The following is a 16,012-nucleotide window of genomic DNA, read 5'->3' on the forward strand; positions in this document are numbered from 1 at the left end:
GTAATAACAATTATAAATTATATTAAAAGGCTTGATAGTTCTGAAATGGACCACAGTGAAAATGAGGATTACACAATGTCTTCACCTTTGTCGGGGAAAAAAAGTGACAAGAGAGACGACTCTGATCTTGTAAGGGTGAGCTATTTGGTTTGATTTTATTATTATTATTATTATCATTTTACTGTAAATAATAATTTTTACACTGAAACTACTTAACATTACTCTCAAATTTGACATGATTTTCTTTTGTTTGTTAATCCTTACCCGAGAATATTTTTCCCATTGACATTTAGAGAGAGTGAAAGAGGAGGTAGAAAAGGAGTCGGGGGAGGAGAGAGAGAGACATTTAAGAGAGAGAGAAAGAGAGAGTCATCTATGTGAGAGAGACATTTTGATTCATTGCCTCCCACACTCACCCTGACCAGGATGGGGATTGAACCTACAATCTCAGGTATGTTCCAGGATGGAATCCGAGACCCTTTGATGCACAAGCTGAGGCTCTACCATTGAGCAACACCGGCCAGGGTGACATGATTTCCTTTTAAAGATTTTAATCACAAATTTGAGTTTATGATTATCTTCTACCATGTAATTTAAGTATATTGAATTTCTTGTGCCTTTTGTTATTCTACTAAGTAATCTTCTTTCTTCAGGTCTTTGGACTCTAACATGCTAGTCCAGTTCTATACTCAGACTGCTGGTTTTTTTGTTTGTTTGCTTGCTTTTTTAAAAAACATAATAAATTTAGAATTAGCCTTACAGAAAGGAAATAGAATGAGGGTATTTAAAGGCTCCCTCATTTTAGTTGATTTCTTGAGCCTTTAATTACTAAATAAACTTCTAGTAAAGGTCAGAATTGCTACAGTTCTCATATAGTCCTTGTTTAGTTTTAAAATCTTAATAGCAATGATAGCTGATATGATAGATACAATTTATAAATGTCATTTGAAGACAAAGTTGGTAGTTTTGGTGCAGATACAGAAGGTAGTTATATATTTCAACACAACCTGTTAGCCTTAATAATAGGGCACATTTTTATTTTCTAGGTTAGCTCTAAACTTTTTAAGATAACTAATAACTTTATCTGTAGCATGTGGATACTTAGCTGGTAAGGTTTATCAGAATAAGTCAGTTAGCCCAAATGAATTGTTGTTATAAAGATTAATGTTTTTATTAATGATTACCATAAAATAAAAGTTAATGTGTTTCAATCTACTCAATTAATACGGGTGGAAGGTTATTAGTAAAATAATTACTTTTGCTTTCTCTGAAATACAGGGATGGGCAAAAGTAGGTTTACAGAACAAGACAATAATTTATAAATAAATAATAATACAGGAATAAACTCTGTTTTGTGTACTCACAACTGTAAACCTACTTTTGCCCACCCCTGTAGTATTGCTCTGCTTGTCTTTTACTGGCCCAACATTACATAGCCAAGAACTTTTATTTTCAGTTCTTTTAAAGTTTCTCCAGTAATTTATTTTGCCAGATTGTTTCTCTTTTCGCTTAAAAAATTGTAATTCTAAAATTCTTACTAAATCATTACTATCTATCTGTAAATTCTGATTTTTATGGGCTATTTAAAAATTTCGGCCAACCAGAATTAAAATTGATTGCTTAGCCAGAAAGGAATGCTGTTACCTGGATTTATAGAAGAAAATCCTTGAATTGGAAAAGGTATTTGTCTTCTAATCCTACTTCTCATTTAGTGCAAAAATTCCTTTATTGTCACTTATGAGAATTGGTCACCATGTTCTTGGAAATGCCTTAGTGGAGGAGAGCTTATAATTTCTTTCATTTATTGGAAACATCAGCTAGGCCACCCCCATCCACATGCTGCTGCTCCTTATCCCCTCAAATTTGGGAAGCATGATTTTGATTAATTCTTAATATTTTTGTTATTCTGTAAATCCCACATCTAATTTTACCTTAGGAAGCAATGCAAAAATACAGTCTCTATTTTTCATTGAACAGTTTTGAATTTCTGTCCTTTTGGGATCTATATGTATAATTATAATGAAGACCTTTGGCTATCCTTTGTGCAACATTGCATTCATTTTCAAAAGTTCTAGAAACTTATTAATCTAGTTTCAACTGAAATATCCTCAGAGAGATGAGAATTATGAGACAGAAGTTTAATTTTAATATCAATAAATCATAGTGAAAGAGTACTGTCTCCCTTGTTATTCCTAGCTTCATATTGATATTAAATTGCAAAGAAATTCTCCATATATATTTATATTCAAAATTATAGTTTTGCAAGTAACATTTTTCTGCTCCTAGCCTTAGTTTATACTCCCTTTGCTCTTAAAACAATGTAGTGCAAAATGAAAAAGAAATTAGAGAATGTAGGGCGTTAGCAAACTAGATTAATTTTATGGTATTCTCAAGAAAGCAGGCATTGGTTTCATTTTTACCACCAACCTTTTTCAGAGCATAAAGGAATTAAGCCATCCTTTCAGATCTTTGGACATCCAAGTTAATTATAGCATTTAAAATTGGAGATGACACTTTAAATTTAGTTTTAATGTATATTTCTTTTATCTTCCCATCTCTGAGTAACAACAGTTAATTTTTAATTATATAAAAGGAAAAAAGAGAGAACTCATGGGACATAAGACAATAGTGTGGTGATTGTGGGGGTGGAGGGGGAAGAAGGCATAGAGGGGATAAATGGTGATGGAAAAACTTTTTAAAAATTAAAATAAAAACTAAATATATACTAACAAATTAAAACCAATCATTTGTAGGTCTTTTTTTTCTTGGAATGCAAGGATAATATAATGCTTAAAAAAATCTCTTAATATGTTATAGCATATTAATAAACAAAATAAGAAAAATGCTAAAAAGAGAATCATAGATCATGCCAAAGAAGACATAAATTTTCACAGATGAACTTTTAATAAACTAATTCCAAAAGGATAAATCCCTAACATGCTAAAAATTTTGTCTATTTAAATTAGTAGTGAATGATTTAGTCAAAGTTATTATTCTTTTTTTTTTTTTTTTTTTCAAAGTTATTATTCTTAATGGCAAAATACTTGAAGCATTCTTATGAAAAGTCAGGAACAAAACAAGTAACCTGCTGTCACCACTATTATTTAAAATTGTACTAGAATGTTCCTTTCAAGAAGACATGAAATAAAAGTAAAGGTATGACAATGAATAAGGAGAGAAATTTATTTTTATTTGTGTAATCTTAGAAAAACTAGAGAAGTAATTGAAAAACTAAGAGCTTAGCATGGTAGCCAGGTTATCTGTATATATGTATGTACATAACTAACTTCACTCTGCTGATTTTACTTTCTTTAGGTATACACTGGGGGGAAAGTGGATTGACTTCACCCCAATAACCACTACAACAACCAAATTAGATAGAGAGATGACAGACAGATAGATCTAAATGTGATCTTAAAAAGAAATAGTGAGAACCTTTGTGGAGAAAATATCAAAAACTAAGAAACATAGAAGACTTGAACAAAGAGAAGAAATATGCTATGTTCCTTCATAGGAAAAATGAATTTAAAAGATGACAGTTTTTCCCCAGCCAATGTGGCTCTGTTGGTTGGGCATTGTCCTGTGTACCAAAGGGTTGCCGGTTCAATTCCTGGCCAAGGCACATGCATGCCCAGGTTGCTGGCCTGGTCAGGGGTGTGCAGGAAGAAGTTGATCAATGTTACATTCTCGCATCAATGTTTCTCCATCTCCCTTTCGCTCTCTCTAAAAATCAGTAAACTATTCCTAAAAATAAAAAAAAAAGATGACAATTTTTTCTAAATTAATATATAATTGGCCCAGCCTGTGTGGCTCAGTGGTTGAGCATTAACCTGTGAACAATTTGATTCCTGGTCAGGCCACATGCCTGGGCTGGGGGCTCGATCCCCAGTAGGGGGCTTGCAGTAGGCAGCCGATCAGTGATTCTCATCATTGATGTTTCTATCTATCTATCCCGCTCCCTTCCTCTCTGAAATCAATAAAAATATGTATTTAAATTAATATATAACTACAATTCCAGTGTGATTTTTTTTTCCATTTTTTTTTTCCAGTGTGATTTTAAGTCCTCCATGTGAAAGAATAAATGGATTAAAAAAAGGAGTAAATCATAAGATCAACCAAACCAGATACATAGTTATGATTAGTAAAATATTGTACTGCTGTTTTAATACCCCCAAACATTACTTTTTAACACATAATAAAGAATAAAGGAAGCATTACAAACCAGTAATTTTGAAAGAATTGAATGTCTCTTTGGGGGTGGGAGTAGGAAAAAGCAGTTTGCAACCTCGTCTCATATCCTATTCTAAAACAAGGTAACAAATAATGTCTTGTCTGACTGAGCTGCCATAACAAAATACTATAAACTGGATAACATAAAACAATAGAAATTAATTTTCTCACATTTCTGAAGATTGGAAAAGTTAAGATCAAAGTTCTGACCAATTCAGTTCCTGGTGAGAGCTTTCTTTCGGGTTAGCAGATGGCCACCTTCTTGTTGTGTCTTTACATGATGAAGACATATATTGACAGAGAGCACTCTGTTGTTATCTCATAAGATCACTAATCCCATCATATGGGCCTCAACCCGCATGACCTCATCTCAACTGAAGTACCTCTTAAAGGCTCTATCTCCAAATACATCACGTTAGAGGTTGTGGCTTCAACCAGTGAAGTTTGTAGAGACACAATTCAGTCCATAACAAATAGTTAACAAAATTTTAAAATATGCAGAAGTGTAAAAGAATATAGATTAAAACACTAGGACTCCAGGAAACAAATGGAAAAGGGTATAATACCAATGACATAATTAGGCAGTTCACAAATAGGAAATGCACAACTAATTAAACATTTTAAAATTACAGGTAGATCATTTTTGTTTTCAGTGATTTTTAAGAATGTAAATTGGTACAAACTTTGGAAGTTAACTTATTACTATAAACTTACATATTTGTGTGTTTTATGTTGTATTTGTGTATATGGAGAGCATTATACATGTTCATACATACTATTCTTCATTGATTTGGAGAATTTTTTGTCTCTATCTGCTGGTAAATGCATAAATTCTCTAAATTTAGACTAGGATTTTATTTTAAACTAGAGGCCCAGTGCATGAATTCATGCACGGGTGGGGTCCCTTGGCCTGGCCGATGGGCCGATGATCGGGGCTGATTGGGGCCGGCCAGCGCAGGGGAGGGACCATCGGAGGTTGGCCGGCCACGGGAGGTTGGCTGTGGGAGTGCACTGACCCACCAGGGGTCAGCTTCTGCATTGAGAGTCTACCCCCTGGTGGTCAGTGCGCATCATAGCGACCAGTCGTTTGGTCACTTAGGCTTTTATACATATAGATTTGAAAGTCACTGACTTTTAAAATTATTTTTGTTACCTGGGATAAAGCAGTATCTTTGATTCAGAAATGTGTTCAAAATTTAATATATGTTTAACTTTTATATTTTGCCACTTTTGTTTATAAAACAAAAAAAGTCCTTTTATGATATGTAAAGCATGATATATAACATAGGTATTTTATGTCTTACTATATACTGTGTGGTAAAATTAGAATTACTCGAATATCAAAACTGATCCATTATACTTTAATATAGCCATCTATCATTCAAGCATTGAATTAGAATGTTCTTTTTATGTGTGTGCCTTTTGTTAAAATTTATAATTTAATAAAATAGTGGTCTTGAGAGGTTTCCATTTGTGGCTTTCTAGCGTAAGTAAAAATAAATGATTACCCTCTAATCCCAGATAATTTTTTAAATTATAAAACTAATAATGAAAGCAAGTAAAGTTGTGGTTCTGATATATTTAAGAACTCTATACTTTATTTAGGTATATTTTTATGACAAAAGTGCGTAATAGATTTTTTTGTTTGTTTCATTCAAAATATACTTACTAACAATTTTATATTTGAAATTGTGATTTTTATTCCTAGTCTGAATTGGACAAACCTAGAAGCCGGAAAAAAACATCAGCCACCGATTCAGAAGAGAAATTAGGTATGGATGACCTGACTAAGTTGGTACAAGAACAGAAACCTAAAGGCAGTCAGCGTGGACGGAAGAGAGGCCATACAACTTCAGAGTCCGATGAGCCACAATGGCCTGAGGAAAAAAGGCTCAAAGAAGATATGTTAGAAAATGAGGATGAACAGAATAGTCCACCAAAAAAAGGTAAAAGAGGCCGACCACCAAAACCTCTTGTTGGAGGAGGTACAACAAAAGAAGAACCAACAATGAAAACTTCTAAAAAAGGAAGCAAAAAAAAATCTGGACCTTCAGTAGTAGAAGAAGAGGAAGAAGAGGAAAGACAAAGTGGAAACACAGAACAGAAGTCAAAAAGCAAACAGCACCGAACTTCAAAGAGAGCACAACAGAAGTAAGTATGTGTAACTCTAAACTGCATATATTTAGTTACTATATTATAAATCATAACTTGATGCTATGCACATTTGGGTCTTCTCCAAAGCAGAGCAGAATCTCCTGAGACTAGTGCACTTGAATCCACACAATCCATACCACAGAAAGGACGAGGAAGACCATCAAAAACGCCATCACCATCACAACAAAAAAAAAATGTGTAAGTTGTAAATAATGTTAAATTTCAAACCAATTTCAAATTATTTTTCAGAAGTTTATAAGTTTTTAAATATACGTAAAGATGCATTTAAATGCCATATATTTAGCTCCAACACACTAGGTAAGGTAAAGTTTTTATATACTTTACCTAGGTGATTGATATTCCAATTAACCCTCTGGTAACTTTTGTACATTTTTACAGGTTTTAGGCAAATTTTTATGAATACCAAATAGTTTATTATTTCCAATACAGATTTTATGGTACCTAAAGAGGTGTTGTTGTATTTTTATTTTTTTTTTATAATTAAAAATATTTTTTAATTTATTGATTTTACAGAGAGAAACATTTATTTATTTATTTTTTAAAATAGTTTACCATTTTTATTCTAACTTAAGTATGGATAATCTGACCATTAAGACTGATTGATAACTTTGATGCAGTCCAATTTGTATTATATCAATTTCTTTTTCTTTTTTATTAAATCTTTATTGTTCAGATTATTACATTTGTTCCTCTTTTTTTCCCCACATAACTCCCCTCCTTCCAGCTCCCACCCCACCCTCCGCCCTCACTCCCCACCCACTGTCCTCATCCATAGGTGCACTATTTTTGTCCAGTCTCTTCCAGCATCTCCCACACCCCTTTTCCCCCCAAGAATGGTCAGTCCATTCCCTTTCTATGTCCCTGATTCTATTAAAATCACCAGTTCATTCTGTACATCAGATTATGTATTCACTTGATTCTTAGATTCACTTGTTGATAGATGCATGTTTGTTGTTGATAATTTGTATCTTTACCTTTTTCTTCTTCCTCCTCTTCTTAAAGGATACCTTTCAGCATTTCATATAACACTGGTTTGGTGGTGATGAACTCCTTTAGCTTTTCCTTATCTGTGAAGCTCTTTATCTGACCTTCAATTCTGAATGATAGCTTTGCTGGATAAAGTAACCTTGGTTGTAGGTTCTTGCTATTCATCACTTTGAATATTTCTTGCCATTCCCTTCTGGCCTGCAAAGTTTCTGTTGAGAAATCAGCTGACAGTCGTATGGGTATTCCCTTGTAGGTAATTGAGTCTCTTTCTCTTGCTGCTTTTAAGATTCTCTCTTTGTCTTTTGCTCTTGGCATTTTAATTATGATGTGTCTTGGTGTGGTCCTCTTTGGATTCCTTTTGTTTGGGTTCCTCTGCGCTTCCTGGACCTGTAAGTCTATTTCTTTCACCAGGTGGGGGAAGTTTTCTGTCATTATTTCTTCAAATAGGTTTTCAATATCTTGCTCTTTCTCATCTTCTGGTATCCCTATAATTCTGATGTTTGTACGTTTGAAGCTGTCCCAGAGGCTCCTTACACTATCTTCGTATTTTTGGATTCTTTTTTCATTTTGCTTTTCCAGTTGGGTGTTTCTCGCTTCTTCGCATTTCAAATCTTTGACTTGATTCTTGTGCTCCTCTGGTCTGCTGTTGGGAGTCTCTATAATATTCTTTATTTCAGTCAGTGTATGCTTACTTTCTAGATGGTTCTTTATCACACCATCGAGGGTCTCATTAGATTTCCTGTACATCTCATCAAGTTTATCGACAGACTCTAGAAGCCTCTTGAGAGACCTCAAAAGTGTGGTTCTGAACTCAATATCCTCCCTTGATACTTTTGTCCTGTTTCTTTGTCTCCGCATTTTTTACGCTTTCTTGGTACACCCCCTAGTGGTCTTTGTGTGCAGTCTTGTTGTAGTTAAGCCTTGATTGTTGTTGTTAATACTAGAGGGATTTGACCTCCAGGCCAACTGGCTGTGATAATCAGCTGTGTCTGCAGTGGAAGAACTTGTGTCCTCTAGGGAGGTGCTAATCTAGCCTTTGCCTGAGGCTATCCGGCAAATGCCTCTGTGTAGGGCTTGTGCGGGACGGGTCCCAAGGGATCAACAGGGCGGAGGAGGGAGCAGTTATGGCTGCTCTCAGTCCGTCCCCAGGGGCTCTGCCTCTCTGTCCCAGCAACAGCTGCAAACCTGGGAGGGACCGTAGCCAGACAGTCCTGCTTCTCCCGTTTGAGTCTGGGTTCCTAGAGACTCGCCCGGATCTGGAGCTCAGAGTCTGAGGCTCCCTCCAGATTGAAACAGACAACCGCGCCCTCAGCCAACATCCCGTGCCACGCGCACTCCGCACCTTAGTATTTTACTTCAGCACTGCGCCTCCTCTGATTCTCAGTTCCTCCTAGTTGTAGAACTTCCACTCAGCCAGCCTTCCTGTGGTTCTGGATGATGTCCGTTCCGTCTTTTAGTTGTATTTTTGAAGTGGTTGTTCGAGGCAGCAAACTCGGCGTTAACCTATGCCGCCATCTTGGTTTTCCTGTTGATGTATTTTTAAATAATCATAACATATTGACCTGGTTGCCTTATCATTCCATACTATGATTTTTCTTCCTGTCTTTCCTCAGCAGCTTTTTAAAAAAATAGCCTTTATGCTTATGCTTTTATTCTTTGAACTATGTAGGAAAGTAATGGCATTATTTTTTTCAATTACATCCATAGAAATTATCACATGCAGATCTCAAATTTTTGATGTTTAGATTTTGTTTGTTTTAATCAAATTAATACATCTATATCCAGATAGTTTTGGATGGTCACACAGTCGCATGTTTATCTGAGAGTTACAATAACAGATTTGTATCCAAAATGTTAAAGTGATAGGAGTATTTATGCTGTAATTTGTAAATTTTGCACTTTTTCTTCTCAGTTATTTAAGTGGAAATAGAATGGCATGTCTTTGTTTAGTGAGGAAATCCCCAGTTTTTCTCAGAGTAATTCTATTATATAACTACATCAGTGGGTTGACTTTTCAGAGTTGCCAGCACACTTTGGTTAAATAGTTATCTTAGAAGTTTTTCCTATTCCTGTGTATTCCACAGGAAGAGGAAAAGTTTCCTGAGTGTCTAGCCAGTACTTCATGCCTTCTTCCATTTGATTTTTCCCTCAGGTAAAAAGTAAAGGTAAGTACATGTTCTTGGCAGCTTCATTATGTTTTGATTCAACCATGGAAAATCATTGGTATTAACAAAGGAATTCTTAAGTAATGTTAAATTCCCATGATTAATTTTATAACAAGGAAATGATGACTCATAACTTTATTTATATTTGGGCTTAAATTATTATCATGTTCTCTCATAAAACGACATAAGTTCTCACATGAATGTTCTAAAACAAACAAGTATTTATTTTTAAAAATCAATACAGTCTGGTTGGCGTGGCTCAGTGGTTGAGCATTGACCTATGAACCAGGAGGTCATAGTTCGATTCCTGATCAGAGCACATGCCCAGTGGGCTCAGTCCCGTGTGGGGTGTGCAGAAGGCAGCCAATCAATGATTCTGTCTCTCTCTCCCTCTCCCTTTCTGAAATCAATAAAAATATATTTTAAAAATAAGTAAAAAGAATGTCAGTTTCCAAAAAAAATCAATACAGCCCTGGTTGGTGTACTCAGTTGGTTGGAGCATTGTCCCATACATCAGAGGGTATCGGGTTCTATTCCTGGTCGGGACACATACCTGGGTTGTGGGTTAATCCCCAGCCCTGGTCAGGGTGCATGTGAGCGGCAACCAATCAATATTTCTCTCTTTCTCTTACTATCTCTCTCTGTTTCTCTCTTCCTCTTCCCTTCTCTCTAAAATTCACTGAATATATCCTCAGGTGAGGATTTTTTAAAAAGTCAGCACAGAAAGAGACTCTTTATTCTGTTTTAACAGCCTATCTTCTCTTCAGTAGGAAGCTCTGTTTTTAGAGCTGTTAAAATAACATTAAATTTGCCTATTTTTCTTCTGACCTCAGTGAAATTAAGGACCATTGTATCATTTTCTGTGTAATTCCTTATGTATTTTCTTATGTTAATTCTGAAAAACTAAATCAAGTCCAAAAAAAATGCATAGGGAGATCCAAGGTGGAGGCGGAGTAGATGGAAGTTACAACTTACCTCCTCCCAGGACCAAACTGGAATTACAATTAAATTATAGAGCAATCGCCGAAACCGGTTTGGCTCAGTGGATAGAGCGTCGGCCTGCGGACTGAAAGGTCCCAGGTTCGATTCCGGTCAAGGGCATGTACCTGGGTTGCGGGCACGTCCCCAGTGGGAGGTGTGCAGAAGGCAGCTGATCGATGTTTCTCTCTCATCGATGTTTCTAACTCTCTATCTCTCTCCTTTCCTCTCTGTAAAATATCAATAAAATATATTAAAAAAAAAAAAATTATAGAGCAATCATCCTAAATAGCCTGCTGAAGAGAAGTAATAACCAAAGATTTATAGAAGAAACCACATCAAGACTGGTAGGAAGGACAGAGACACAAATAAGGCTGGCTCTGCTCCTACTAGTGGCAGCTGAGGTTCCAGAGGCATACCTCAGCTGGGGGGTGTCCTTCTGAGGAAAGAGTGTTCTCAACCACATGCCAGGCACCTCAGCTCGAGCAACAGAACCAGGTAGAGGAGCCCACATAAAATGTGGTTGTGAAAATCAGAGGGGATTCTGTCTGCCAGGGAGAGACAATTCTACTAGAAATCCAGGCTCCCTTTTAAAGGGCCAACCACTCACCCTTGGCTGTGGTAGAAGAAGGGCAGCTCAGAGATGACTAGCATTGTGTGAGGAGAGACTGAGTTTTGTGGCTCCACAGAAAGAGCTAAAGAGACAACTGCCAGGATCCCTGTGCTCAGTCCCTCTCCCACATAGCCCATAGATGCCATCTTTCTTGGGGCTAGCAATCACCTCCATATGGCATCAGCCTAGAGTAGTGGTTGGCAAACTCATTTGACAACAGAGCCAAATATCAACAGTACAACAATTGAAATTTCTTTTGAGAGCCAAATTTTCTAAATTTAAACTATATAGGTAGGTACATTGTTATTAACTTAATTAGGGTACTCCTAAGACTTAGGAAGAGCCACACTCAAGAGACCAAAGAGCCGCATGTGGCTCGCAAGCCGCAGTTTGCCAACCCCTGGCCTAGAGGAAAGCAAGAGCCCCAAACTGCTCCCTGTCGCCCCCGAGCTCACACCCAGAAGAGGAATCATCTTCCTGGGCCACTGGTGTAGAGGTCCTGGTGTCAGACTGAGTTACGTGGCTCTCGGGCGAGGGCCATTTCCTGTATCTTCCCTCAAGCTTGACCAGTGCCATCCCCTCACAGGAGATCTAATATCCCACCCTCCCAACACCCAGGTTCTCCAGGCAGAATGTGGGACAGACTGAGTTGTGTGGCTTTATGACAAAGGACATTTTTCCTCTCGTGCCCAACCGGTGCAGAACCATCAAATCTTGGTCTGTTTGGGCCTGATAACTTCTGCTGGCCTCACCCTGACAACTCTCTGAGGCCCTGCCCCACCAAAAGGTCTGTAGGTACTGGGCAAGGGACAGCTAGACTTGGTATGCCTTAGGACAGCGGTTCTCAACCTGTGGGTCGCAACCCCTTTGGGGGTTGAATGACCCTTTCACAGGGGGTCGCCTAAGACCATCGGAAAACACATATATAATTACATATTGTTTTTGTGATTAACACTATGCTTTAATTATGTTCAATTTGTAACAATGAAAACACATCCTGCATATCAGATATTTACATTACAATTCATAACAGTAGCAAAATTACAGTTATAAAGTAGCAACGAAAATAAGTTTATGGTTGGGGGAAACCACAACATGAGGAACTGTATTAAAGGGTCGCAGCATTAGGAAGGTTGAGAACCACTGCCTTAGGACATTTACTGAGTGGCCTCAGACCCAGCACTGACTCCAGGTTTGAATCTGTATCAATCTGGTGAATACCACTCACTAAGAACCTATCTCATGGAACTTGAGTATAGCCAGAGGTTCTTTTATTAACTGAGCCTAACAGGTAGGCAACAGTTGGATCTTGGGGTGCCTTGGGCCTTTTCCTGCCCTGCCACCATGTATGATGCTGGTGTAAGCTGACCTTGGTGCACACTTTGGCCCCTCCATGCACTTCCAGGCTTAGAAGAGGTAGCCACAAACTGCATACCATTGTAGTTCCAAACAGGTGGCCCAAGGCCAGTCTAAGGCCATATCTGACATTGACCTGCACCAGATTCCTTCCCAAAAGGCCCCAGAACGAACACACCTGGTGGTGTGCTGCAGACCACATCAGAGACAGGACCCAATTAGCTCCACAAGCGGCACATCCAAAGGAGGATCTCAGTAGGAACTAGACACTGCTGGGATGAATTCCATTTCATGTGGTCATCACTCTCACAATAGCGCATATACTGTGGTTGGCATCAATCCTCACTGTCAGCCAGCCTGAGGGTTGGCCCACACATGAAGGGGCCAACAGCAATCACGACTCGACTACAATAGGAGGCCAGCAGCAATCAAAACTCTACAACACCAACATAATCCACAAAAGGGAGCATCATGCTTTGGTGATAAGGGAGACTGTGCCACTTAGCTCCATAGGACACCTACTACACTAGGCTACCATTCCAGGACTGGGAGATATAGCAAATCTAGCTAATACTCAGATTAAATACAGAGTTGGCCAAAATGCGGAAACAGAAACATGCCCCAAATGAAAAAATGGGAGAAAGCGCCAGAAAAATAAATAAATGGAGGCAAGCAATCTACCTGACACAGAGCTCTAAACAATGGTTATAAGGGTGCTCAAGGAACTTGGGAGAAGAATAGATGAACTCACTGAAAATTTAAAGACATACAAAGCATAAAAGAGGACATAGAACCAATAAAAAGAACCAGTCAGAATGGAAGAATACAATATCTGAAATGAAGAATATACTAAACGAATAAACAATAGGTTGAATGAAGTAGAGGACCAAATCAGTGATTTGGAAAAACAAGGTAGCAGAAAACACCCAAACAGAGCAGCAAAAAAAAATCTTTTAAAATGAGGATAGTTTAAGGGACCTTTGGGTCAACATGAAGCATAACAACATCCACATCATAGTGTTACCAGAAGGAGAAGAGAGGAGAGCAAGGGATTGAGAACCTATCTAAAGAAATAATAACTGAAAACTTCCTTAGCCTGGTGAAGGAAAAAGACACACAAGTCCAGGAAGCTCAGAGAGCCCCAGTCAAGATGAACTCAAAGAGGCTCACACTAAGACATAAATAAAATGGCAAAGGTTAAAGAAAAAGAGAATCTTAAAAGCAGCAAAACAAAGACTGTTTCCTACAAGGGAGATCCCATAAGATTGTCAACTGATTTCTTGACAGAAACATTTCAGGCCAGACGGTATTGGCACAAAATATTCAAAGTGAAAAAAAGCAAGGACCTACAACCAATACTGTTCTACCCAGCAAGGCTATCATTTAAAATTGTTAAAGAGTATTCTTTAAGAAGAAAGAGAAGCATAGTTATAAAGAACAAAATGGCAATAAATTCTTATTAATAATCACATTAAATGTAAATGGCTCAAATGTTCCAATTAAAAAACATAGGGTATGATTAGAATAGAAAACATAACTGGATTAGAAAGCATGACTCATATATATGCTATCTACAAGAGACCTATCTTAGAATGAAAGATGCACACAGACTAAAAGTATAAAGATGGAAAAAGATGTTTCATGCAAGTGAACATGAAAAAAAAAGCTGGGGGAACAATACTTATGTGATACAAAATAGATTTTTTAAAAAAGGCTATAGTAAGGCAAAGCCTGACACTGCATAATGACAAAGGAGTCTAACATAGGAGCACCTTAAATATGTAAAGCAAATATTGATGGATATAAAAGGAGAGATTGACAGTAATAGTTGTAGTAAGGGACTTTAACACCCCATTGACATCTTCCAGTCAGTAAACAAGGAAACAGCAGCCTTCAATGACACACTAGACCAGGTGGATTTAATTAATTTTTTAGAGCATTTCAACCCAAAGCAGCAGAATATACATTCTTTTCAAATGCACATGTAAAATTTTGTAGTATAGACCACATATTAAGCCACAAACAAACTCAGTGAATTTAAGAAGATTGAAATGTCAAGCATCTTCTCTGATCCCAATGAAATGAAACTAGAAATCAATTACAAGAAAAAACTGGAAAACACACAACATGGAGTCGAAATAACATATTAATAAACAATGAATGGGTTAACAATGAGATCAAGGAAGAAATCAAAAGGTGTCTTGTGAGAAGTGAAAATGGGAATACTAGGTGTACCAGTTAATGCAGATTTTTTTCAATAGATGGAGTTACGCATATGTTGATATATATGCAATTTGATATGTATGCTATTTTGTTGTATTGGCAGCAAGCTTTAAAACTTCATATGTCAAATTTGCTGAAGGTATTAACATCATAGATATTTTTATGCTTATAAATGTCAAATTTCATGCCAAAAAGAAAGAGCATTTGCAGGATGTTTTAATTCATTACTTTATTTTGAAGAAAAAGTTATTATATACTTCGGGAAGCTTATGGTGAACATGCTCCATCTCAAGATACTTATGAACACTGGTTTAAATGCTTTAAAAGTGAGATTTCGATATGAAAGTCAAAGAATGTCCAGGTCAACCGAAAAAGTTTGAAGACCAACAGTTACAAGCATTATTGGATGAAGATGCGTGTCAAACTCAAAAACAACCTACAGAAAGATTAAACGTTGCTCAGCAAACAATTTACGATTGTGTACAAGCAATGGGAAAGATTTTGAAGGAAAATGGGTGCCAAATCAACTGAACGAAAGACAAATGGAAAACCTAAAAGTCATCAGTAAAATGTTGCTTCAACTGCACAAAAGAAAGTCTTTTTTGCATCGAATTGTGACGTGATGAAAAGTGGATTTATTTTGGGAATCCCAAATGCACAAAATCATGGGTTGAACCAGGTCAACCATCAACATCAACTGCAAGGCCAGATCGCTTGGGAAAGAAGACAATGCTCTGCGTTTGGTGGGATCAGGAAGGTGTGGTGTATTATGAGCTTCTAAAACCAGGTGAAACTGTTAATACTGATTGCTACCGACAACAAATAATCAATTTGAACCACGCTTTGATCGTGAAATGACCAGAATGTGCCAGAAGACATGGCAAAGTAATTTTGCTTCATGATGACGCACCATCACACACTCAAAACCAGTTGACACGTTAAAAGATGTTGCCTGGGAAGTATTAACCCACCCACTATATTCACCAGACCTTGCTCCTTCAGATTGCCACTTGTTCCAATCGATGGCACATGCACTTTCTAAGCAGCACTTCAAAATGTACGAAGGAGTAGAAAATTGGATCTCTGAATGGTTTTCCTCAAAACAAGAAAAGTTCTTTTGGGACGGTATCCACAAGTTACCTGAAAGATGGGGGAAATGTGTGGCTAGCGATGGACATTACTTTGAATAAAGCACTTTTGATGTTTCTCTTGAAATTATCATGTTTTCTTTGATTACAAAATCCACCAGTATTAACCGGTACACCTATTACAACAACTGGAAATC

The 16,012-nt window shown here is 37.1% G+C and overlaps 1 protein-coding gene across 6 annotated transcripts in view; it reads left to right on the forward strand.

Annotated features, from left to right (window-relative positions):
- The window catches only part of PDS5B (PDS5 cohesin associated factor B), a 254,155-nt gene that overhangs the window by 227,731 nt on the left and 10,412 nt on the right, over positions 1 to 16,012 (forward strand). For 2 of the 6 annotated variants that reach the window (XM_070409166.1, XM_070409167.1), the window contains 3 exons: positions 30 to 135; positions 5,939 to 6,381; positions 6,472 to 6,582. In XM_070409166.1, coding sequence (XP_070265267.1) covers positions 30 to 135; positions 5,939 to 6,381; positions 6,472 to 6,582 — 660 coding nt within the window. The remainder of the gene's footprint in view (positions 1 to 29; positions 136 to 5,938; positions 6,382 to 6,471; positions 6,583 to 16,012) is intronic. The other 4 variants (XM_070409169.1, XM_070409168.1, XM_070409170.1 and 1 more) reach the window with 4 other exon arrangements.

This window comes from Myotis yumanensis, unplaced genomic scaffold, assembly GCF_028538775.1.
Source record: "Myotis yumanensis isolate MYYU_CA2020_CCGP unplaced genomic scaffold, mMyoYum1.0.hap1 SCAF_3, whole genome shotgun sequence".
Taxonomy (NCBI): domain Eukaryota; kingdom Metazoa; phylum Chordata; class Mammalia; order Chiroptera; family Vespertilionidae; genus Myotis; species Myotis yumanensis.